Raw genomic sequence first — 27,884 nt, forward strand, 5'->3', positions numbered from 1 at the left:
TAATTGGTTTGAAATACTTTAATAAAAAATTCAAAAATAGAATACAACTATGAATGGAACAGTAAGTAATAAAACAATCATGGCAGTATCTGTAAAAATATATATGGTGTAGTACTTTCATCTGTTGCACTACTTTCAACACGAAAACTTTGTGTGGTTATGGTGGCAGTTAATGCTGTTGGTACATGTATGTTGATTGCAAGTACCGGTATGTATAATTGAAGAAAAAATTGAAATTATATCTAGATCTCATTATCATGCTACTACTTTTTATGATATGGTGCGTCTCGTTTATTATCTGCGTGAAGAATGAAGAAAAGAGCATCATCTTTGTAAGCAGAGATATTCTCAGATGCGGAGCCACGTCACAAAAAGCTATAGGTTTTGAAGACAGGCATCACTCTACCATGCATTTCTATGGGGTCTGCGTGAGCTGCTGTGGAACTTTAAAGTACCGATAATATTGAGCAACCGAATTTGTTATATGTTACACATGTAGGGATAATCTAGTTACGCTGTTCAGGAGAGTCTCAACTATCCCAAAGTAGTTTTCTACCTTTGTTTTCACTGTGATGGTTGCCAGGCGGTGAAAATGCCTAGAAGTCTGCTCCCGAGAATATCGATACAGAGTGAAAATTTAAATATTAAGCAAGCCATACGAAAAAATACATTCATTAAAGTAGCAATTACTGAGGATCTAAATATAATCTATTTCTTCCTATACATGCTTACATGAGGTAACACAATTAGGGTTGACTACGCCATAGGTAACACTGTTGTTGTAATTACACAGGTGTGCATACAGTAAAGTGCTCAGTGCTCACAAATGTTTACATGATGATCTGTTTTTAGAGAGCTGTTAAAATAAACAAGCAGCCTGTCGGCTGAGATAGTTCCGCTGTTAGCAATGCACATTTCAATTAAAGAACTGAAAATATCATTAGAAAATAAACAATATGAATACTTGCTGTTTTTAACAAGAATTCAAAAATATCACTTTTCACCAAAAATGACAAAAATATTCATCAAAATTGGAAAATTGAAGATATCACAAAATGAACAAATCTGAGAGAGGTCCACATGTACTGTAAAATCTGCATTAAAAGCAGTGGCTTCTATTAAAATGGTATAATGAAACAGGAGATGCGGCTTCTATTAGAGCATCTACATATAAGAGAAATGATGAATTTTTGGTTCTCAATTATTCAAAAAGAATTGGTGCGACTTCTATGCGGCTTATAATGCAGATTTTACGGTAGTACTTATATGTATAATACCAAAGCAATTGGACTTGCGGTTTTTAACAAGAAGTCAAATATATCACTTTTTACCAATAATATTCATCAAAATTAGATAATTGAAGATATCATCACAAAATGAACAAATCTGAGGGAGGACCACATGTAGTACCTATATATGTAATATCAAAGCAATTGGACTTGCGGTTTTCAACAAGAAGTCGAAAATATCACTTTTTACCAAAAATGACAAAAATATTCACCAAAATTAGAGAATTGAAGATATCATCATGAAATGAACAAATCAAAGAAAGGTCTACCCAAGGAACATATACACAAAGTATCAAAGCATTCAGGCTTGTAGTTTTCAAGTAGAAGTCAAAAAAGTAAAACATTGACACGGACGACGACGGACAACACTCATATGATATGTTTCGATCGACAATGTCAACAGCGAAGCTAAAAAAAACCTAAAAGCACAATTTTTGGACAAGCTAGTGAAAAACACAATTTGACAAAATACCAAATTACACATCAGACTTCAACACAGTTCAGCTTTTTGTGATAAGGCACTGGACAGTTAACGAATCACTTGCTGTTGTATTGTTTTTAAACAAACTGCATGATAATAAAAGAATAATAACCACAGAATATGCACATGTTTAGTTTCTGACAACAGTGTTGTTTTCAGGCAAGTAAAATAGATGAAATGTTACTGTCCCCATAATGTAAAATGTAAATAAAAATATAGATAAACGTTTTGCCTGAGTGAAATGAAACTCCTCCTATAGCAATCAAACACGGAGGAGACCTTGTAACTTGTTATAGCTGCCTCTCCACTGGACCACAAACATTGGTCAGTGTAACTTAAGTTACGTTTTAACCTCTGATTATCCCAGTCTGGTCAGAGGATAGCCATTTCCTCTTCACTGGACCACAAACATTGGTCAGTGTAACTTAAGTTACGTTTTAACCTCTTATTATCCCAGTCTGGTCAGAGGATAGCCATTTCCTCTCCACTGGACCACAAACATTGGTCAGTGTAACTTAAGTTACGTTTTAACCTCTGATTATCCCAGTCTGGTCAGAGGATAGCCATTTCCTCTCCACTGGACAACCCCCTTGGATCCATGTAACTCAAGTCTGTTCAGAAAGTATCTCTCCACATGGTTTGTTGACCGTTAAACTCTATCAATAGCATGTTTATAATATTCCTTTGTTTCATCAGTGAGAGCCCAGCCTCTAGCATTCATTTCTAGTACTTCCAGCAGTAAACACCTTGCATAGCCGGATGTTTCGGAATCTACTATCTTGTCGCGTAATGACCGTAACAGCTCCTCCATACGGGATGAATCTTGCTCATGTAAGAACTTTCCTCTTCTTTTCAGCTGTAAATAAATGCAAATATGTCATGTGACACCAAACACATCATGTGACACCAAACACATCATGTGACACCAAATACATGTTAAGTGAAACAAAATGTCACATGATACCAAATACTTCAGGTTCTTGGATACTAAATATGAAACCAAATATGACAATTGATGCCAAACAAGTTTGGACAAGTACCAGGATGTGTGACCTTTAGGCATCATGGATATGAACCAGAATATATCAGACTTGAAAGTCAATAAGTTTGTTTTGGTACCATTTCCCCCATGTTATTCCCATGTGCTAATTCCCCATGTTATTCCCATGTGCTAATTCCCCATGTTATTCCCATGTGCTAATTCCCCATGTTATTCCCATGTGCTAATTCCCCATGTTATTCCCATGTGCTAATTCCCCATGTTATTCCCATGTGCTAATTCCCCATGTTATTCCCATGTGCTAATTCCCCATGTTATTCCCATGTGCTAATTCCCCATGTTATTCCCATGTGCTAATTCCCATGTTATTCCCATGTGCTAATTCCCCATGTTATTTGCATGTGCTAATTCCCCATGTTATTCCCATGTGCTAATTCCCCATGTTATTCCCATGTGCTAATTCCCCATGTTATTCCCATGTGCTAATTCCCATGTTATTCCCATGTGCTAATTCCCCATGTTATTCGCATGTGCTAATTCCCCATGTTATTCCCATGTGCTAATTCCCCATGTTATTCCTATGTGCTAATTCCCCATGTTATTCCCATGTGCTAATTCCCCATGTTATTCCCATGTGCTAATTCCCCATGTTATTCCCATGTGCTAATTCCCCATGTTATTCCCATGTGCTAATTCCCCATGCTAAGCCCATGTGCTAATTCCCCATGTTATTCCCATGTGGTAATTCCCCATGTCATTCCCATGTGGTAATTCCCCATGTTATTCCCATGTGCTAATTCCCCATGTCATTCCCATGCGCTAATTCCCCCTGTTATTCCCATGTGCTAATTCCCCATGTCATTCCCATGCGCTAATTCCCCATGTTATTCCCATGTGCTAATTCCCCATGTTATTCCCATGTGCTAATTCCCCATGTTATTCCCATGTGCTAATTCCCCATGTTATTCCCATGTGCTAATTCCCCATGTTATTCCCATGTGCTAATTCCCCATGTTATTCCCATGTGCTAATTCCCATGTTATTCCCATGTGCTAATTCCCCATGTTATTCGCATGTGCTAATTCCCCATGTTATTCCCATGTGCTAATTCCCCATGTCATTCCCATGTGCCAATTCCCCATGTTATTCCCATGTGCTAATTCCCCATGTTAATCCCATGTGCTAATTCCCCATGTCATTCCCATGTGCTAATTCCCCATGTTAATCCCATGTGCTAATTCCCCATGTTATTCCCATGTGCTAATTCCCCATGTTAATCCCATGTGCTAATTCCCCATGTTATTCCCATGTGCTAATTCCCCATGTTAATCCCATGTGGTAATTCCCCATGTTATTCCCATGTGCTAATTCCCCATGTTATTCCCATGTGCTAATTCCCCATGTTATTCCCATGTGCTAATTCCCCATGTTATTCCCATGTGCTAATTCCCCCTGTTATTCCCATGTGCTAATTCCCCATGTTATTCCCATGTGCTAATTCCCCCTGTTATTCCCATGTGCTAATTCCCCATGTTATTCCCATGTGCTAATTCCCCATGTTATTCCCATGTGCTAATTCCCCATGTCATTCCCATGCGCTAATTCCCCATGTTATTCCCATGTGCTAATTCCCCATGTTATTCCCATGTGCTAATTCCCCATGTTATTCCCATGTGCTAATTCCCCATGTTATTCCCATGTGCTAATTCCCCATGTTATTCCCATGTGCTAATTCCCCATGTTATTCCCATGTGCTAATTCCCCATGTTATTCCCATGTGCTAATTCCCCATGTTATTCCCATGTGCTAATTCCCATGTTATTCCCATGTGCTAATTCCCCATGTTATTCGCATGTGCTAATTCCCCATGTTATTCCCATGTGCTAATTCCCCATGTCATTCCCATGTGCCAATTCCCCATGTTATTCCCATGTGCTAATTCCCCATGTTAATCCCATGTGCTAATTCCCCATGTCATTCCCATGTGCTAATTCCCCATGTTAATCCCATGTGCTAATTCCCCATGTTATTCCCATGTGCTAATTCCCCATGTTAATCCCATGTGCTAATTCCCCATGTTATTCCCATGTGCTAATTCCCCATGTTAATCCCATGTGGTAATTCCCCATGTTATTCCCATGTGCTAATTCCCCATGTTATTCCCATGTGGTAATTCCCCATGTTATTCCCATGTGCTAATTCCCCATGTTATTCCCATGTGCTAATTCCCCATGTTAATCCCATGTGCTAATTCCCCCTGTTATTCCCATGTGCTAATTCCCCATGTTAATCCCATGTGGTAATTCCCCATGTCATTCCCATGTGCTAATTCCCCATGTTATTCCCATGCGCTAATTCCCATGTTATTCCCATGTGGTAATTCCCCATGTCATTCCCATGTGCTAATTCCCCATGTTATTCCCATGTGCTAATTCCCCATGTTAATCCCATGCGCTAATTCCCCATGTTATTCCCATGCGCTAATTCCCCCTGTTATTCCCATGTGCTAATTCCCCATGTTATTCCCATGTGCTAATTCCCCATGTTATTCCCATGTGCTAATTCCCCCTGTTATTCCCATGTGGTAATTCCCCATGTCATTCCCATGTGCTAATTCCCCATGTTATTCCCATGTGCTAATTCCCCATGTTAATCCCATGCGCTAATTCCCCATGTTATTCCCATGCGCTAATTCCCCCTGTTAATCCCATGTGGTAATTCCCCATGTTATTCCCATGTGCTAATTCCCCATGTTATTCCCATGTGCCAATTCCCCATGTTATTCCCATGTGCTAATTCCCCATGTTAATCCCATGTGCTAATTCCCCATGTCATTCCCATGTGCTAATTCCCCATGTTAATCCCATGTGGTAATTCCCCATGTCATTCCCATGTGCTAATTCCCCATGTTATTCCCATGCGCTAATTCCCATGTTATTCCCATGTGGTAATTCCCCATGTCATTCCCATGTGCTAATTCCCCATGTTATTCCCATGTGCTAATTCCCCATGTTAATCCCATGCGCTAATTCCCCATGTTATTCCCATGCGCTAATTCCCCCTGTTATTCCCATGTGCTAATTCCCCATGTTATTCCCATGTGCTAATTCCCCCTGTTATTCCCATGTGCTAATTCCCCATGTCATTCCCATGTGGTAATTCCCCATGTCATTCCCATGCGCTAATTCCCCCTGTTATTCCCATGTGCTAATTCCCCATGTTATTCCCATGTGCTAATTCCCCATGTTATTCCCATGTGCTAATTCCCCATGTTATTCCTATGTGCTAATTCCCCATGTTATTCCCATGTGCTAATTCCCCATGTTATTCCCATGTGCTAATTCCCCATGTTATTCCCATGTGCTAATTCCCCATGTTATTCCCATGTGCTAATTCCCCATGCTAAGCCCATGTGCTAATTCCCCATGTTATTCCCATGTGGTAATTCCCCATGTCATTCCCATGTGGTAATTCCCCATGTTATTCCCATGTGCTAATTCCCCATGTCATTCCCATGCGCTAATTCCCATGTTATTCCCATGTGCTAATTCCCCATGTTATTCCCATGTGGTAATTCCCCATGTCATTCCCATGTGGTAATTCCCCATGTTATTCCCATGTGCTAATTCCCCCTGTTATTCCCATGTGCTAATTCCCTGTTATTCCCATGTGCTAATTCCCCATGTTATTACCATGTGCCAATTCCCCCATGTTATTCCCATGCGCTAATTCCCCCTGTTATTCCCATGTGCTAATTCCCTGTTATTCCCATGTGCTAATTCCCTGTTATTCCCATGTGCTAATTCCCCATGTTATTACCATGTGCCAATTCCCCCATGTTATTCCCATGTGCTAATTCCCCATGTTATTCCCATGTGCTAATTCCCCATGTTATTCCCATGCGCTAATTCCCCATGTTATTCCCATGTGCTAATTCCCCATGTTATTCCCATGTGCTAATTCCCCATGTTAATCCCATGCGCTAATTCCCCATGTTAATCCCATGTGCTAATTCCCCATGTTATTCCCATGCGCTAATTCCCCATGTTATTCCCATGTGCTAATTCCCCATGTTAATCCCATGTGCTAATTCCCCATGTTAATCCCATGCGCTAATTCCCCATGTTAATCCCATGTGCTAATTCCCTGTTATTCCCATGTGCTAATTCCCTGTTATTCCCATGTGCTAATTCCCCATGTTATTACCATGTGCCAATTCCCCCATGTTATTCCCATGTGCTAATTCCCCATGTTATTCCCATGTGCTAATTCCCCATGTTATTCCCATGCGCTAATTCCCCATGTTATTCCCATGTGCTAATTCCCCATGTTATTCCCATGCGCTAATTCCCCATGTTATTCCCATGTGCTAATTCCCCATGTTATTACCATGTGCCAATTCCCCCATGTTATTCCCATGTGCTAATTCCCCATGTTATTCCCATGTGCTAATTCCCCATGTTATTCCCATGCGCTAATTCCCCATGTTATTCCCATGTGCTAATTCCCCATGTTATTCCCATGTGCTAATTCCCCATGTTATTCCCATGTGCTAATTCCCCATGTTAATCCCATGCGCTAATTCCCCATGTTAATCCCATGTGCTAATTCCCCATGTTATTCCCATGCGCTAATTCCCCATGTTATTCCCATGTGCTAATTCCCCATGTTATTCCCATGTGCTAATTCCCATGTTATTCCCATGCGCTAATTCCCCATGTTAATCCCATGCGCTAATTCCCCATGTTATTCCCATGTGCTAATTCCCCATGTTAATCCCATGTGGTAATTCCCATGTTATTCCCATGCGCTAATTCCCCCTGTTATTCCCATGTGCTAATTCCCCATGTTAATCCCATGTGCTAATTCCCTGTTATTCCCATGTGCTAATTCCCTGTTATTCCCATGTGCTAATTCCCCATGTTATTACCATGTGCCAATTCCCCCATGTTATTCCCATGTGCTAATTCCCCATGTTATTCCCATGTGCCAATTCCCCCATGTTATTCCCATGTGCTAATTCCCTGTTATTCCCATGTGCTAATTCCCCATGTTATTACCATGTGCCAATTCCCCCATGTTATTCCCATGTGCTAATTCCCCATGTTATTCCCATGTGCTAATTCCCCATGTTATTCCCATGTGCTAATTCCCCATGTTATTCCCATGTGCTAATTCCCCATGTTATTCCCATGTGCTAATTCCCCATGTTATTCCCATGTGGTAATTCCCCATGTTATTCCCATGTGCTAATTCCCCCTGTTATTCCCATGTGCTAATTCCCTGTTATTCCCATGTGCTAATTCCCCATGTTATTACCATGTGCCAATTCCCCCATGTTATTCCCATGTGCTAATTCCCCATGTTATTCCCATGTGCTAATTCCCCATGTTATTACCATGTGCCAATTCCCCCATGTTATTCCCATGTGCTAATTCCCCATGTTATTCCCATGTGCCAATTCCCCCATGTTATTCCCATGTGCTAATTCCCTGTTATTCCCATGTGCTAATTCCCCATGTTATTACCATGTGCCAATTCCCCCATGTTATTCCCATGTGCTAATTCCCCATGTTATTCCCATGTGCTAATTCCCCATGTTATTCCCATGTGCTAATTCCCCATGTTATTCCCATGTGCTAATTCCCCATGTTATTCCCATGTGCTAATTCCCCATGTTATTCCCATGTGCTAATTCCCCATGTTATTCCCATGTGCTAATTCCCCATGTTATTCCCATGTGCTAATTCCCCCATGTCATTCCCATGTGCTAATTCCCCATGTTAATCACATGCGCTAATTCCCCATGTTATTCCCATGTGCTAATTCCCCATGTTAATCCCATGTGCTAATTCCCCATGTTATTCCCATGTGCTAATTCCCCATGTTATTCCCATGTGCTAATTCCCCATGTTAATCCCATGCGCTAATTCCCCATGTTAATCCCATGTGGTAATTCCCCATGTTATTCCCATGTGCTAATTCCGCATGTTATTCCCCATGTTATTCCCATGTGCTAATTCCCCATGTTATTCCCATGTGCTAATTCCCCATGTTATTCCCATGTGGTAATTCCCCATGTTATTCCCATGTGCTAATTCCCCATGTTAATCCCATGTGCTAATTCCCCATGTTAATCCCATGTGGTAATTCCCCATGTTATTCCCATGTGGTAATTCCCCATGTTATTCCCATGTGCTAATTCCCCATGTTATTCCCATGTGCTAATTCCCCATGTTATTCCCATGTGGTAATTCCCCATGTTATTCCCATGTGCTAATTCCCCATGTTATTCCCATGTGCTAATTCCCCATGTTAATCCCATGTGGTAATTCCCCATGTTAATCCCATGTGCTAATTCCCCATGTTAATCCCATGTGGTAATTCCCCATGTTATTCCCATGTGGTAATTCCCCATGTTATTCCCATGTGCTAATTCCCCATGTTATTCCCATGTGCTAATTCCCCATGTTAATCCCATGTGGTAATTCCCCATGTTATTCCCATGTGCTAATTCCCCATGTTATTCCCATGTGGTAATTCCCCATGTTATTCCCATGTGCTAATTCCCTGTTATTCCCATGCGCTAATTCCCCATGTTATTCCCATGTGCTAATTCCCCATGTTATTCCCATGCGCTAATTCCCCATGTTATTCCCATGTGCTAATTCCCCATGTTAATCCCATGTGGTAATTCCCCATGTTATTCCCATGTGCTAATTCCCCATGTTATTCCCATGTGCTAATTCCCCATGTTAATCCCATGTGGTAATTCCCCATGTTATTCCCATGCGCTAATTCCCCCTGTTATTCCCATGTGCTAATTCCCCATGTTAATCCCATGTGGTAATTCCCCATGTCATTCCCATGCGCTAATTCCCCATGTTATTCCCATGTGCTAATTCCCCCATGTTATTCCCATGTGCTAATTCCCCATGTTATTCCCATGTGCTAATTCCCCATGTTATTCCCATGTGCTAATTCCCCATGTTAATCCCATGTGCTAATTCCCCATGTTATTCCCATGCGCTAATTCCCCCTGTTATTCCCATGTGCTAATTCCCCATGTTATTCCCATGCGCTAATTCCCCCTGTTATTCCCATGTGCTAATTCCCCATGTTAATCCCATGTGGTAATTCCCCATGTTATTCCCATGTGCTAATTCCCCATGTTATTCCCATGTGCTAATTCCCCATGTTAATCCCATGTGCTAATTCCCCATGTTAATCCCATGTGCTAATTCCCATGTTATTCCCATGTGCTAATTCCCCATGTTATTCCCATGCGCTAATTCCCCATGTTAATCCCATGTGCTAATTCCCCATGTTAATCCCATGTGCTAATTCCCCATGTTATTCCCATGCGCTAATTCCCCCTGTTATTCCCATGTGCTAATTCCCCATGTTAATCCCATGTGGTAATTCCCCATGTTATTCCCATGTGCTAATTCCCCATGTTAATCCCATGTGCTAATTCCCCATGTTAATCCCATGTGCTAATTCCCCATGTTAATCCCATGTGCTAATTCCCCATGTTATTCCCATGTGCTAATTCCCCATGTTATTCCCATGTGCTAATTCCCCATGTTATTCCCATGCGCTAATTCCCCATGTTTTTCCCATGTGCTAATTCCCCATGCGCTAATTCCCATGTTATTCCCATGTGCTAATTCCCTGTTATTACCATGTGCTAATTCCCCCATGTTATTCCCATGTGCTAATTCCGCATGTTATTCCGCATGTTATTCCCATGCGCTAATTCCCCATGTTATTCCCATGCGCTAATTCCCCATGTTATTCCCATGTGCTAATTCCCCATGTTATTCCCATGTGCTAATTCCCCATGTTATTCGCATGTGCTAATTCCCTGTTATTCCCATGTGCTAATTCCCTGTTATTCCCATGTGCTAATTCCCCATGTTATTCCCATGTGCTAATTCCAAATGTTATTCCCATGCGCTAATTCCCCATGTTATTCTCATGTGCTAATTCCCTGTTATTCCCATGTGCTAATTCCCTGTTATTCCCATGTGCTAATTCCCCATGTTATTCCCATGTGCTAATTCCCCATGTTATTCCCATGTGCTAATTCCCATGTTATTCCCATGTGCTAATTCCAAATGTTATTCCCATGCGCTAATTCCAAATGTTATTCCCATGTGCTAATTCCAAATGTTATTCCCATGTGCTAATTCCCTGTTATTCCCATGTGCTAATTCCCCATGTTATTACCATGTGCTAATTCCCCATGTTATTCCCATGTGCTAATTCCCCATGTTATTCCCATGTGCTAATTCCCCATGTTATTCCCATGTGCTAATTCCCCCATGTTATTCCCATGCGCTAATTCCCCATGTTATTCCCATGCGCTAATTCCCCATGTTATTCCCATGTGCTAATTCCCTGTTATTCCCATGTGCTAATTCCCTGTTATTCCCATGTGCTAATTCCCTGTTATTCCCATGTGCTAATTCCCTGTTATTCCCATGTGCTAATTCCCCATGTTATTCCCATGTGCTAATTCCCATGTTATTCCCATGTGCTAATTCCCCATGTTATTCGCATGTGCTAATTCCCCATGTTATTCCCATGTGCTAATTCCCCATGTTATTCCCATGTGCTAATTTTCCCATGTTATTCCCATGTGTTAATTCCCCATATTATTCCCATGTGCTAATTCCCCATGTTATTCGCATGTGCTAATTCCCCATGTCATTCCCATGTGGTAATTCCCCATGTCATTCCCATGTGCCAATTCCCCCATGTCATTCCCATGTGCTAATTCCCCCATGTTATTCCCATGTGCTAATTCCCCATGTTATTCCCATGTGCTAATTCCCCATGTTATTCCCATGTGCTAATTCCCCATGTTATTCCCATGTGCTAATTCCCCCATGTTATTCCCATGTGCTAATTTCCCATGTCATTCCCATGTGCCAATTCCCCCATGTTAATGGCTGCCCTCCCAATACTGAAGTTCAAGCCCTATTAATCTTTTAATATTTACTATTAAAACCAATTTAATATAAGGTTAGCACAAAAAAACTGCAAAGAATGCATAAAGGCAGTACATTATTTGTTTATTAACCAGGTCGCCGTGAAGCCAGAGTTAATACATTGTGGTATTTTCCACGAAAAGCTTCTTATTCTACATCTTTTTCTTGCTTGTAGTACTGTAATAGTTTAATTAGAGATCATTAGAAAAAAACATTTTGCACTGAGCTACTGTTTGCATATTTTCTATTTCTGTTGCAATACAGCTTTTAACAACAAATTCTATTGTATAATAATGATATAATGCATTTTGTAATTTTTTAAAGATGTTTATTGTAAATTTACCTCTCTAGCACAATGTTCCATCTCTTCCTCTGTGTTGTCCAACCCGGTAAGTAACTGAAATATGATACAAGAACACAACATATCAGGATACACTGATATATTTGGCATAAACTCACAAATAGATCCATAGGAAGTTATGTATAGTAAAAGAAGGAAATCTTAGCACGATCATTGTCAAACATGACCGGATACTAAAACTTGTATACCAGTAATATTAACATTAATACAAAGGGGAGAAACATGGTGTTTTTTTTATCTTACCGGTATACATGTATTTGATTTAAATAAGAATTGGAACAATCAATACATTTGATTTAAAGCGAAAGGATTGTCACCTGCACACACACAAAATTAATACCTAAGCGACGATAAAAATGCACGCTAAAAACGCTAATGGATACTAGCTCTTTAACACTTTGAACGTCACATTTTTACCTGCCAAACTTTTAGGTATTTTTTGGATAATTTCTTTGTTAATTTTGAACCTAATGGACAAAATTCACCATTGCTAACATTCCGCGGTAAATATTTGTGACAAAAAAATTAAAACATAAAAAAGGATTAAAAACTTGCACAACTTGCAATTTACCTAGTGTACCAATTTGTTTGATAATCACTGACATTAAATGCACCATATGTAAAAACATAGACATTAGTTTTATAAGATCTATATTATAAAGGACAAGTATATACATGTACAACTCAGTGATATATGCAAATAGGGTTTACGTTCATCTGAGGTTTTTTCCAGTGTCTTTGCTAGTTGATTTTTGAACACTGTAAAACTATTTTTCATTGGCCTTTAATTTCACATTTTCATACTGTTTTGGAGCATACTGTAAATGCATTAATTATTCACTGTGTTGTAATTTCACCATTTTCATACTGTTTTGGAGCATACTGTAAATGCATTAATTATTCACTGTGTTGTAATTTCACCATTTTCATACTGTTTTGGAGCATACTGTAAATGCATTAATTATTCACTGTGTTGTAATTTCACCATTTTCATACTGTTTTGAAGCATACTGTAAATGCATTAATTATTCACTGTGTTGTAATATTTCCATTTTCACTGATGAGTAAAATCTGCTAAATTAAATCCACATGAATATGTAAAAATTACAATAAAACTCATTGTTCTAATGCCAAATTAGTGACCCAGTGAAAAGGCTTGAAATAGTGAAATTATATGAACAGAAGAAGTTAACCATGTGGATTAATTGAAATGTGCCCTGTGATTCGCCAAACCAAAAGTTGAATTGCAAGCAATGTTTTGATTGTGGCATGATCAAACACCCATGGAATGAAGGTAAATTAATAAAAAACAAGTCATTGAAAATGACACAGTCCCCATTTAAAGGTTTGAAAGTTCTCTTTGTGCTCGTCATATTAAAGCGGAGGGGTTGTCGCGAGCGTGTCCTTGAAACTTGAGTTCCAAGTGGCGTATACAACAGATTGTTTATTTACATCAAAACATGTGTTCCGTGTAGTAGTAATATGGCCAAAAATAAAAACAGCCATTATTCGGCCATCTTTGATCTGATTATGAAACACACTGATATGTATATGATGTATGAGCCAAATTCGAATGAAAATGGTACATAAATTGTGGAAATATAGTAGTAAGGCCAAAAAGTCAGATGGCTGTCAATCGGCCATCCTTGACTAGATTTTGAAACAAATTGTCATGGACATGCATCCTAACATGTATAAAGTACATGTATGTGCCAAATTTGAATGAAAACTAACAGAGCACGTCCAAGATACCGCATAGAATCTTTGATCCAATTGCGAAATAAATCGTCATGGACATGTATTCTAACATGAATAATCTATGTACCAAGTTCAAATGACAACTGACAAAGCATGTCCAAAATACAACATTTTCAAAAACAAGATGGCTGCCAGTCGGCCATTTTGAATTGAATCGCTAAACCACTGCATGTGCATATGTCGGCCCAAGGGATTCTGAGATACGACTCCGGACGAACGCATGGAGACCTGGATTATAAGTTCCCGTTCGGACGAAGACTATTAACATGACTTGTTGCCATTTTTGATAATGGTATTTGTAATTCATTCTTCTATTGCCTGACTACATTAAGACGAGAGTTTTGTCACAGTCAGTGCATGTAAACATTGTTTATCCATCCTGTTCGTCTGTGTCCGGGATCTGTGTATACTAGTAAATAAATTGTCAAATAGATATTTTTTTAGTTTAATTTCTCATTCTTTGTGTTGTCATACTTCAATTTCAATCAAAGTTTCTGTAGCCATGTGCCGACTGCACGATCATGATTTGTAATGGTTGTCAGATTAGTGACTGTGGATATCTCCTATTACACTTATGCAAGCCATGATAATACATTGTTAGGAATTATATATTTTTATTTAATTTCCTGATTTTTGAAGTAATTCAGAGTTTTTATTTTTTTTGGTGATAATCAAACACTAAATATACAAGTAACCTGTAGAATGCTGTGTGGGTAATATTTTTATATTGATTTTTGTTGCATTTGCAGCAAATAGTTACCAAACAATGAGAAATCTATAGGATTGGATATACCTCTCAGCTGGCTTCACATGCATAGTTCAAGACTGCCTAACCGGTGCTTATACCAGGATTTAGTTGCAGCACTGTGGTCTGTGGTTACAGCTTCATTTTCCGAGTAATCACAAGAAATTGACATTACAATAGAAAATAAAAGACTGGCACTTCCATACAATTAATAGCAAGTGAAATTCCTGGAATTGAAACATAGATTTTGAAGTCACTGGTGTAGGCATTGAATAACTTCAAGTTGGCATAAAGATGAGGTAGTTTATTTAATCAGTGCTGAACTAGAGGTTGAAATTATAATTAAGTTCGTTGTCATATAATTTGTTTATTTAAATTTCTAATGAATTCAAATAGAATACACTGGTGAAAGGATGTTTTGGAGGTGTGGTTACATTGTGTATGGAGTGGTAGGGTTGGGTGTCATATAATTTTTTCATTTTCAACTCTCATGAAATCACACAGAATTTCAAGCATACGATGTGAATCAAATTTTCACTGTGCTGTGTTAAGTCTCAATAGAGTATGAGGGAAATGGCATTTTCACTGGAATTTATTTTAGCGGAAAAATGTTCACAGTGAAAGGAAGTATTCCACATTATTACATATATACTGCAGTTTATTTTGATTCGTCCCTGAAATCAAAATCGGTACTTCCACACCCCATATGCAAATGAGGTCTGAGAGCGAATAAAGTAGTCCGTTCAAGAGTAGCGTTTTTCGAAACATAGCAGATATAAACAATATTTAGAAGTACGATACTTTACGTTTGGGTACATGAATATATTTGCCGAGTGAAATGAAATTTGAACAACAGTAATGGTACTTCTAAGCAGTAACTTATTTTGACTAAAACTAATTTGCATATCACCCATGCAATGATGTTTTTGGTATTTTCACGGTCAATATGCAAATGAACATGGTATTGGCGATTCGCTCCACTTGGATTGCCCTTAAAATCACTTTAATTTTGTGTATCTGTGTGTGTGTGTGTGTGTGTGATTTCTAGTGTTTTCACGTATTAATTCTTCTGTGATTTGTTTGGCTTGGCTGATTTCGCTCAAACTTAGCAGGTAAATGTAGGTCACACCTTCACCCTAGTTATCAGGAAATGTATCTCCTACAAATTGTGGAAACAACACCTCAGACATAGCTCATTTTGCTCAGCTTGAGTGTGGGCACAAAGTTACTATTGGTAAAATCTGAAAACAAATTCTGACCACCGTTTCCATGGAAACAGCCAACAACTGAATTTTTTAATACCTTCACGCCAAATGTATCACACCCTACATTTCTATGATTAAAAAGCATGGACGTAGCTCATTCTAATCCGCTTGAGTGTGGGCAACAATTTACTGAGATTTTTTTTGGCTTGGCTAATTTTGTTTATAATTGACAGGCAGGTCGTACCGTCACTAATTGGCAAAACAATCCTGGTCCACAGCTACCATGGCAACACCCAAAAACTGTTTTTTGAATACTTTCGACCCCAAATTTATTACCTCCCACTAGTCTTGTATTCATGCCTTTTATTTTGGCTACGTTGCACACCGGTAAGAGATCACCGACGCCGACATTGTTACACTGTATCAACGTAATCCCGACGCAACTTTGAATTTTGAATGAACTGTAAATGCTGCCTGCAATCTAGAAAATACTATCGGTTGGAAATAATAAATTTAAGGGATTGTTCAGTTACTCTGGCCTGGGGGGGGGGGGGGGGTCGGCAGATTCCATTTTGTCAGCTGTAAATCTCAGTTGACCCACCCCTATCAACAAAGAAAAGTGGGCGACCCCCTAACATTATATTTTAAAACATGCTGACCCCCCCCCCCCCCCCCCCCGAAAAACAAAGAAACATTAACAGTTTTGGCTCTGACATGATTACAAAATGTATGATGTGCATTGAAAATATTGTGGTTTGCCGTAATTTTTAGTGTTTGCATTTAATAGACCAGTCACCTTAGGAGGGGAGGGGAGGCATAAAGCCAAAAAACGACTACAGAAAAGGCTGCAGGAAGTAGGGAAATCTATGCTGCTAAAGATAGTAAATAAAAACAAAGCTGTGGAGTACTCACTTGATAAACGCCCTTATAAGATAGGAAAAGAGGATTTGAATCTAGGCGGTTTGAAAACTAATTTGGATTTAATATATCTTTCATATCTTATAGACCAGGAAAGCTTTACACCTGAAGCACAGTCTGTGCTTATGAAAACAAGGGACACTTTGATTTTTGTATAAATTTGTGTTGGATTTTGGTATTTTACAGAGCAAAATATGCATATTTAAAAGTTAAAAAAAAAAAAAAAAAATATTTATTCATATACATGAATCCATTTAACTTTTTTGATTTGCTGAACAAAAACTGTCACTGCTCTTTGTACTAATTGCCGTGTTTTTCCGTCTCCAGCTACAATTGGATAAATCCAGTAAATATCTTATACAATGGTGACTTCAGACTTTAAATAAAATAATCTGATATCACATGGACTTGGGATGTGTTCAAAACTTAACTGTATAATTGCATGGAGCTCTGCCGCATTGCATAATCTGTTAGTTATTTGTCAACTTCAACCCCAAAATATTTAGCCTATAACATTTTTTGCATCAACAAATTTATAGGCAATATGGGTAATAGTTATTATTAAGAACACATTTGTACGATTAACATTTTAATCTATTGTTCTGAAATAAAATTTAAACAAGTCATTGTCAATGACACATCCCCGTTCCATTCATATTTGAGTGACATATACATTCAAAGCAGATCATGACCGAAATGCACCTGCATATGTACAACACATTGTACTAAATCTGAATAAAATCGATCCATGCATGACTGAGATCCGGTTCCGAAATTGTGAAAATACGTGATTTTGATGCATTTTCGGCCTTAAAATGGCCATCATTCAGCTATTGTTAAGCAGATCATGAAACAAATGCACATATCTATTTGTGACATGATGTACCATGTGTGTGTGAAGTTTGAACTTGATCAATCCAGACATGTCTTGGATACTGATCCAGAACTGAATTCTTTAATAAAATGGCCGCCAGTCGGCCATTTCGAACTTAATCCGAAAAAAAAAATGATGTGCATCAAGGTCCTATTATGTTTAATGTATGTACCAAATTTGAACGAAATCCGTCCATGCATAACTGAGATCCGGGTCCGGAATGGTGAAAATGTGCGATTTCAATGCATTTTCGGCCTTAAAGCGGCCGCCATTTGGCTATCATTAATGAGATCATGAAACAAATGCACATACATATTTGTGACATGATGTACCTTGTGTGTGTGAAGTTTGAACTCGATCAATCCAAGCATGTCTCAGATACGGATCTAGAGCTGAATTCTTTAAAACAAAATGGCCGCCAGTCGGCCATTTCAAACCCGATCCAAAAAAAAATGACGTGCATCAAGGTCCTATTATATTTAATGTATGTACCAAATTTGAACAAAATCCGTCCATGCATAACTGAGATCCGGGTCCGGAATGGTGAAAATGTGCGATTTTGATGCATTTTCGGCCTTAAAATGGCCGCTATTCGGCTATCGTTAATCGGATCATGAAAAAAATGAATGTGCATATGTCCCATATAATGTGTGATGTATGAGTGAAGTTTGAACTTAATCGGTCCATGCATGTTCGAGATACAGGTGATCACGGACGCACGGACGGACGCACACAGGGCAAAACATAAGTCCCCGTTTTCGGACTACGTCCAAACGGGGACTAAAAAATATATGCATAAGCGCGTGTGTGAATTGTGGAAAACAGGGTGCCCCCCCCCCATTCGCAAAATCAAAATCAGGGTAACCCCCCTACTGATCCACCCCCAGGCCGAAGTAACTGACCAATCCCTAACAACAGCATACGTCCTAGCAATAAAATAAAATGACTTCTAAGGACTGAATGTTTTTTTTGCGAACTTTGTATACGGTGCCCGGTTTTAGTTATAAACCGACGTTAGCTTCACGTTCATGTCCTACCATGGCAACAGCCGAAAACATATTGCTAGTTTTTTTTTAGTGGAGTGGATCGCCAACCGGCTTGTTTTCATTGGCAAAATCGTTCAGCAACATGTTTGGCATATTAGGTGTACATCACATGGACTACTACGACTGAGAGAACTTTATGTATGTTGAATGAGTTTTATAAACTCCGAAGGGCTCTTGGAAGATCCACCCGCAGTAAAATTAGCGATTGCCATGGAGGCGCAACCATCAACATCAAAATCGCAGGAGGTTTCTGCTGGCGACGTTACCCAGTTCCAAATAAAGATCACCAACGCCAAATAAGCAACATTTTAACCGGTAATCAAGATTAATTCAATCCACGGCTAACAAGCAACATCACAAGTGAAGTTGTAGCGTGAAGCTCAGCGACTACTGCTGACAACGTAAGTCATGCTTGCGTGCCTTCACCATTGTATTCAAACGAATCACGTGGTGTGCCGTTCTCTTTCAAACCCGGGATTCGATCAATAGGGGAGTTTCAGTAAAAAAACACATTGCAAATCATGCAAATTCAACATTTTCAAACCAGTATACTAAAACAGAAATGCTCAGCGATGCAAAAGAAGGATAGATGTTACTTTTCATTATACACATCTCTGTTGATACAATCCCTCACATATTCTATTCCCAGTTTCACCTGCGTAAATGGATTAGCCTCTTTTGATGTTGACAATCAGACTAAAATCACGTGACAGGCTGTTAACATTGGCTGTTGCATACACTTTCGCCGGTCTGGAAAATGTGTTTAGTTAGCTCTCATTCAAGTAAAAATGCAGATTTCCCAGTGGGAGTGAAACTATTCGACTCTCCCATTAAAAAATAGGGGTGTTTTGAGCAAAAAAACGAATAACCCTGGAGTGCACACAACACACTGAATTTCGGAACAAATCTTGCATTATTTACAGCAGCAGAATACCACAGAAATATCAGACGAAACATGGAAACACTATATATATGTATTTCGGCCTGAACCCTCTCTATTGCAATTCCAGGAATTACCCCCCATATGTGCAACCATTTTCCACCTTGGTACCACCCAAGCCTGAAAACAAAATCTTAATACCACGCTGAAGCGTTTGGTAATAACCTACACTGCATTTATATTTGTTTATTTAATTTTGTGTACTGTTTAACGTTTCAGATCGTGGTTTACATATTTTGCCAGATGGCCAGTGGTCACTGTTATTGTGGCAAAAACATTTATTCTGCATTTTGCAGCTAAGCAAGAGGTTACAGGGCAGGCATGTGCCGGGCCTACGGACTGGGCATGGACTTCAGCCATGGCAGTTCTCCTTCTGTTGTTTCAAATTCTACCCCTGTTCATTTTCTTAGTGACAACCCTGCCTTATCTTATAAATATATAATCTTTGTGGAAAGTTAAATCCTAAAATGAATAAAATGACACACTGTAATGCTCTATTAGTAGTGCATAATGACAGGTGAAAAAAGTCTTATTTTAGTGCTTTTGTATTACTGTAAAGGGGTTAATTATTCACAGGGTTTTAATTTTGCTTATTTCGCTGACTGGAAAATGCACTAAATTAAAACCCAGTGAATATGTAAAATTTAGCATAGAACACATTATCTAAATGATAAAACCGTGAATTTAAAACCCACTGAATATGCCTGAAATGGTAAATATGCGAAATTTAAACCCAGTGAAAATTAGTCATTTTACAGTAGATTGATTATAGTAACTTTACTTGTGATTATCTTACCTCCTTCAGGCAGACAAACACCGGGGTTAACAGCGCTCTCAGTGGTTCACCATTCTGTGTTCTCAGCAATGCATACAACTCCACAAGAAAAGTAACAAATGCAAATAAACTACACGCATCATAACTATCATTCCCTTCTCCCCTCAGTATATCCCGCCCTTCATAGTCCGCCTGCAGAAGCTTCAAGACGAGGTTCCGAAACTTGGTCTCCCCAACTTCAACATTTGCCATGCGATGACATAATCTAGCAGCTACAGCGGCGTAATGGTAATTCTCTAATGCCAACTCGTAAAGACTTTGTACCACAGCTTGTAGCTTGGTACTGGAAGTTGAGAATCTTTCCACCAGTCCTTTAATTTGTTTACCATCTTCATCAACAGTTTCCAGAGTTAAATACTGCATCTTCAGAGTGATGTCAGCCAGACTTAACCTCTGCAAAATAAGAGAAATGATTGTAATGTGTTGGAAATTCTGACAGTAGTTAAAACAACTTGATTTTTCGCAATAATAATATTGTTAATATGACAGTAAATTGGCCAATTATTGTATAAAAGACTCTTGGGGAATGGGTGTTTTTGGACTGTCTTCCAGGGTGAATGTTTCAAGCTATTTTATAAATTTCCAAACAAATGAAATTCATTGTTTAATTTTGTGCATTGACATCACACAGATTTAAACCGCGGGTCTGGGTGTATAAAAGGAAAGATGGCCGCCACTTTCCAGTATGCAAATGACACTCAAGCGTGAAACATCTCTTCGGGGTGCTCCGCAAAATCACTCTTTTCGGCAATCTTAACGCCTGTGGTGCTTTATTTTCATGTCGTACACAAACATGAATATGTCCGCGATACAACTGCGATGTTAATTTACGAGTTCGGTGCGATGTCAGTACGATTTCCGCGTAAAAGCGACGGAAAAGCATGATTCAAACAGTCGTTTTGACTGCTCAAACTGGCTGTCAGTCATGGGTTTATGCAAATGTAAGGTGTAAATCCCGAGTTATTTGTTCAATCTCTAGATATGTTTATGTAATTACGGAGTTGATCATGTAAGTGATATCGTGGAGCTAATAAATGATATGCTGTGAGCTGTTTGTCCGTCCGTTCATCTCAGGGGACATCGTCGGCGCTCCACAAAGCGGTTCGACCCGAGCGAGTGCGAATCGCACAAGCTGGGGTGTGCGCGAGAGGGGAGGGACTTTGCGTAAACATACAATGTACCAATAATTTCTGTAGTGTGTGTGCGCAAAGAAAGACATTCGCGGTTACAGGGCTGGAAAAAAAAAATGGTTTTCACTCTGATATCGATGAAAAGAGTCGAGGGAGTCCCAAATACGTCCCCTACAATATGTCGAGTATGCTTCTCAAATTTCTCGTCGTTCTCGAAATAAATAAATTGAAAGGTCTCACAAAAAATTATGTTCCCTGAAACATGCCATTCACCCGTAGTGAAATATTTAGCCCTTTCATATATTCATGTATATTTGGTGTCGGACCCGTGCCGCACAGCCGTATACGTATAATAAAGTTTTGTTTTGTTTTTGTTTTTTTGACGTTGCATAACGTCATTATTGCCGAGCCGACAAGACACATTATGGCAAACGTTGTACGACAACTACATTGTGTAGGTTATTCAAATAAACTAGTTATTTCATGATGCAAGTAATTGACAATACGGTGGTTCTCTTTTTGGAATATTTGTTGGCCCTGAAAAGGGCTGTTTAGTTCGTTTGTATCAATGAAAGACACATATTTTTCAGTACCAGAGATGACCCATATAAGGCACGCCTGGGAGATTGGGATACAGTCCGCGTATCTGTCTTACAACACACTCCGACATCACTTCTCTTTGTGTGACCACAACGTCATCAGCCCTCATAAGTTGTGACTTGCGCTGGATGTATTATTCGTCAGTCCACGCATTTCGTCGTCCGAGCATCGTTCAATACTTTTTGTATAAACGACGCCTAATAGCACGGACCCTGGCCATTTCCCAACCAATCTTGCCTGTTTGTTGTCACACAAGGTTGACTAAGACAAAACCCACACTCGTTTTGCCCGACGACTCTCTCGACAACCAGATCAGGCTCCAATCCACTATCATCTAAATCTAGTTCTTCCTCCGCCTGGTTCTCGTAAACTAAATCCCAATCAGAGTGGGAGAATAGAGCGTGTATCGCGGCCTCTTGTGCTTCCGAGACATGTATCGTTATTGTGTGCATGTTGGCTGTTACACGGTAAAGGTGCAATCAAATGTCCCGCCAAACACGTACACTTGACTTCAAGTACGTGAAGTTCTGCTATGCTTCCGGAAACAAGTGCAAATGGGTATAAACAATAGTTTCCCTTTTTGGACAATACAATTTCATGACAGTGGACGTTAGAAGTGTGAGACAACATCACCTTATCATATGTAAATTATAAAACTGACGATACAGATTTATGTTGGTACATTCAACGCTCATAGCCACTTGCTCACTCGTCATATACGTAAACCTCTTTCAATTATTCAGTTTTTTTACTTACATCATTTTTTAATCCTTTTTACTTCGTTTTTTATAATATAATTAGTTTTTAAAGTTTTGACACTTCAACAAATTTTGTATTTATATTTACTGTTATTTCGATTTTTTTAAAACACATTTTATATATTTTATAACATGCACATTTATAAAAAAAAAATGGATGTTAGGCCGTCTATGACTAAAGAAGCAATCAAGGCACGCAACCAACGAAGGCAACGTGACTCAACTATTCGCGGTCAGATAGAATTTTCCGCTCCTTCCGCATAAGAAAAGAGGTTACTGCTAAACAAATTGTCAACTCTACGGTCTCGAGTTGATATCGTCAGAAATGCAAATTACTCGATCCTGAGCGAAGTTATCGACTTCTTTCTAATGAACCACAAGGTCAGCTCCGAGGATTGCCACCCTGATAACGGTAGCAAAAATGGTGCAATTTTTGACGGACCGGTACAATGTATATCAGCTATGCCACAAAAACAAAACGAATGAAATGATGTTTCTGAGTACGGTGACATCCATGCGTAATCTGACGAGTACCATCGAGCATCATAGTCGTACCTGTTCAGATAACCTAATGATAACGGACAGGACTTGTATGCTTGGTCACGCAGCGAGACTCCATTTTCGGTGCAGTTGCAAGCATGCATTTACTTGGAACTCATCGCCATACTTGCCAAATGGTAGACTCTTGGTAAATTATAGGTGAGTGTATTCACAATTACTAGTATTTCCTCTAACATGTTTTTCGCAGTCGTTTATTTATTCTTTTGTATTTCAGTTCTTTGTGTTTTTATTGTACTTTTTTCGAGTCATAATTATTATTTTATCACGTTGTAGAAACAGCGTATTTATATTTACTCATAACTCGTGATTTGCTCACACTGCGTATTGTTATATTTGTTTCGTGACTTGACACTTATAAATGAGCATTGCTTGCTATGTACATGTACAGTTATTAGTAAATGAACACGAGGACAACTAGAATCCCATTTGTAAAAAAATGTAGAATTCGTACGCGTTTGTAACTCACATCAAGCAGCAATGACTGACAAACACACCACGGTTGATATTTTTAGTTTCCATGTTTACACGCAACAATAACGAAAGAACAATTCTTTCATATTTACTAATCAGACTGCTGCATGGATTCTATGCATCCGGCATGAGAGAGCAAGAGTACAAAGTGATAGTGGATGCCGCTAATATGGGAATTATAAAGAAATCGTACAGGAAATCATGTAAATATCCACTTTCTAAAATAATGACCGTAAACATTTGTGTTTATAATATTGCATACACCTGTACAATGATATATTTTATAACACGTCCACACAACATTATATTATCTGAGACTGACCTGTATACTTTTTGTTTATGTCTACAGTTTTTCAGAATTGCCAAGTACATGTTTCTGATGCCGCAAATGAATCAATGCAGGATGCTTTACATGAGGTATGAAATTAGGGAAAACGTGACCACTATATATTCATGTGTACATCCCGTTGTGTGCAATATTATTACATCAGCTATTGATAACAAACCGCCATCTCATAATGCAACAGTTATATTATTCAGTTATCGATAATATAAGGTAATTCAGATGTGACCCACATTTCTCATCTATGCAAAAATCAATTTATGTTATTACAGGAATATGCTTCGGAAAACCGTGAGACAAGACAAGGTATTGACATTGTGTCGGATGCCAGACATGGCACAAGAAAAAATTCAAAACACAGTGATGTAGTGTTCTTGGGAGACATGTACGTATTAATCCATGGACGCTTTGTGTATTGTTTATAACAAGAAAGATAGATTAGTAATAACTGTGAACAGCTAGCTAGCTGTGAACATGAAACTGTTGCACTTACCTCTGTTGGCATATCAACTCGAAATACGTATTCGCGTGATATTCTTTATATGTTATGAAATATAGACTTCTTTCAAAATAGTATTTATTAAAACATAAGTACATCCTCAAACTTTAGTGTGATTTACAATATATTGCTTGTATATTTTGTTATTAAAATATCTAGAACACACAAATGCATCCACAAAGAGTTGATGACTAAACATGACAATACATGCAGCCAGAGACACGAAATGGTTGGAGTTAGACGGTTTTACCAGTGGGCAGATGACGAAGGTACAGTAATATTTACATGCTGATTTAAAACACGATTCATATCTATTGTACCAGACTGCAACGAAACCCACGTCATTCATATTGCTGTCTCTTTTACAGGAGTACCAATATTGGTGCATGGCCACGACAAAAACATGTCCGTAAATAAATTCCTGAGAGAGGAACGTCCAGACACAGTCAGTAGCAACGACACATGGCATGGTAAATATATTACTTACATTACAATTAGTTGCGTATACATGATTTAATTTCGAACACTTAGCTATATATTAAGATATTGTATTACTAAATCAAATAAATATGTTCATTGCCTAGCTACCAAAGAAATTGGAAAGAAAATAAAAAACATAACCAAGGGCGCTGCAAGGAACCATAACAAAACATGGCACAGAGAACTGTCGGATAAAGGTATGTCTTACTCGTGATTTGTGGTTTTGTATTGTCAATATTGAATAATGTTATCGATGTTAGAACATTGTGATTTATGTGCAATGTATATATATATATATATAGATATGTAATTCTTTTTCTTTATTTTAAAAAGCTGCTTCCGTAAAGACGCATTTTTATTGGGCCATGAAAAAAGCTAAGACAACACTTGCAGGCAACAATAGGGACAGGGATGCCGCAGCTGCCGCACTGATAGCCAGTCTCGAAAATATTGTCAACCACTACCAGGTACAACAATTTATCTACAGATTTTCAACGTTGCTTTAAAAGTCGAAGCTAAAATAAATGTTGACTTTTTACATATATTTTTTTCATTTACACACAAGCGAACTACGAGCTGTCATTTACAATAATGAGAAGTCCTGTTGCTATTAATTTATTGCAGAAATTTATAAAACAAACTTCTATATACAGAAACCCGTTGAGTTACGTCGATGTAAGTTGTGCTTACTTCACGATTATAATTAATACAATATTTATTTACAAAATCCACAATTTATTTTCTAAGCGATTCATATTGTTATTATTTCCAGTGTATAGACACTCACTATGTTGAGACATTCAACATTGTTGCGTTACTTTACCACGACAAGAGAATCAACTTTCAGCTCAGGGATTCCTACAAATTCCGAAGTGATCTCACCTGCCTTGACTGGGTATGTAATTGCGTCCGCATCGTTGCCAACTCTAAATTATTGCGTTTTCTGTTGACACTGGCTAACAAATCTTATAGTTACAATTTAATTATTTTCTCCGACAGAATGAAAATGTTGACCGCCCTGCTACGTCTGTGACTGTGGGACAGAATGCAAGAGCGCCAAGGAGGAGGTCGGGTAAACGAAACCTGACTTCGAAGACGTATATTTGCCATGCGAATATTTGGAACAGATTGATGCAGTAATGTTTTAGACAAAACAAGTAAAACATAAACGATGTAAAGATAATTTTAAATAAAAAATACATGTACAGTTAATATAACAGAGTAGTCCATTATTTTATTGTGCCAGCCATTTTGCGGAAGCAATGGCAACAATTACCATGTTGTTTTGATCTGTTCAAGTTAGAAGTGGTGAATAAAAGTTTCGGTCACCATTTACCACCCCAAATTTTCAGCAACGGATTTTTGTCAAAAGTTTACTTATAACTATTTATTCATGATCCGCACGTTGCATGTTCGATGTATCTATATTGATTTACTCATAACTTTGCCTATTTAGATTTTTAATAATAACTGGCTTGTTGCAACTACGTACTCATTATATTTATAAATAAACCCACGGCAACATAGCACAGCACGTAGTATGAATACATCACGCTCGTAACGTACAGGTTGTGAATGAATGAATACATTGTATAGAAAGGTCGCACTTGTAACATATTAGTACAATATAGCAAGAAAGCATGAGCTCAATTCAGAGAGAACCTTACAATGCCGTAACGCCATTTACAGAAATTGTGCTTTACAGTCAACCACGAGCGAAAAAAAACACAGAAAATGGCTTTCAAAAGAGTGCGTAGGCCCAGTGAACGTCGAACAACGGGATTCAGCAAGTCCTTTCAAATCAGATAATAGCGTAATGCATGATGTTAGCTTACGGAATTAACGCCTTCAGTTGAAATGATAACAGCTGTGTACCAAGTAAACAACTGGGCGGACCATGCAAATTACATTTCCCATGATGCACTGGTGCAATTCCTGGGATTGCGGAGCCGCGCTTTAACAGAATGAGAAAACAAATTCTGTGACTTACTTTGTCGCAAGTTAATATTGATGTATAAATCAACAGGACTGTTCTATGATCACAGACCCGGAACTGTAATGCAGTCATCCCGGTCTGTACTGGAATGTAATCAAGAATGCTGACCCACACAAACAATTCCGGGGGGGGGGATAGTCCTGAATACACATGTACACCGGAAAACAAAATTTGGGCAAAACCAGGGGCCACTGTACATCTTGTATTCAATCCCCAGGAAGCAGGTATTGTATGGGGAATGTTTACAATCACCACAAAGTTTTTGTAAATTTCCATAAAAGCACATTTGCAGAAAAGAACATAGAAATCAAAGTGACACATGTTATTGTTAAGAACCGGAGGTCATGGTTGACGCAGGGACTCGACAGAGAGGGTTCAGTTCGAAATGTGGTTCATACAAAATGAGGAGAACCTTACCGATTGCTCAACGACAGGTCCGACATTTGGCCGCCTAAGTGGCGTTTGAATACTTTCCGACGTATTTCTAAAACCACGTCCACGTCCAATTACACGAAGACTCGCGACTGGTGACCCAGTAGCTGTATCAGCAGACATCTTGAATTTCCCTCTTGACGCTTTAACTCTTCCGGAGAGACCC

At 38.8% G+C, this 27,884-nt stretch overlaps 1 protein-coding gene and 1 pseudogene across 2 annotated transcripts; one reads left to right on the forward strand and one right to left on the reverse strand.

The window, feature by feature from the left end:
* On the reverse strand, positions 1–27,852 carry LOC102802873 (CBP80/20-dependent translation initiation factor-like). 2 transcript variants are annotated; one of them, XM_006811979.3, is made up of 4 exons: positions 27,704–27,852; positions 20,410–20,841; positions 12,110–12,163; positions 1–2,626 (listed from the first exon to the last, which is right to left on the reverse strand). In XM_006811979.3, the coding sequence occupies exons 1-4, from the start codon at positions 27,839–27,841 to the stop codon at positions 2,420–2,422; spliced, it is 831 nt and encodes a 276-aa protein (XP_006812042.1). In that variant the 5' UTR covers positions 27,842–27,852; the 3' UTR covers positions 1–2,419. The 2 variants fall into 2 exon arrangements, with proteins under 2 accessions (XP_006812042.1, XP_077867475.1); XM_078011349.2 differs by lacking the exon at positions 1–2,626 and adding an exon at positions 11,827–11,943.
* On the forward strand, positions 23,090–26,430 carry LOC144357781 (uncharacterized; annotated as a pseudogene).
* Positions 27,853–27,884: the final 32 nt, after the last annotated feature.

Source organism: Saccoglossus kowalevskii, chromosome 21, assembly GCF_978046115.1.
Source record: "Saccoglossus kowalevskii chromosome 21, keSacKowa6.1, whole genome shotgun sequence".
Lineage (NCBI taxonomy): Eukaryota > Metazoa > Hemichordata > Enteropneusta > Harrimaniidae > Saccoglossus > Saccoglossus kowalevskii.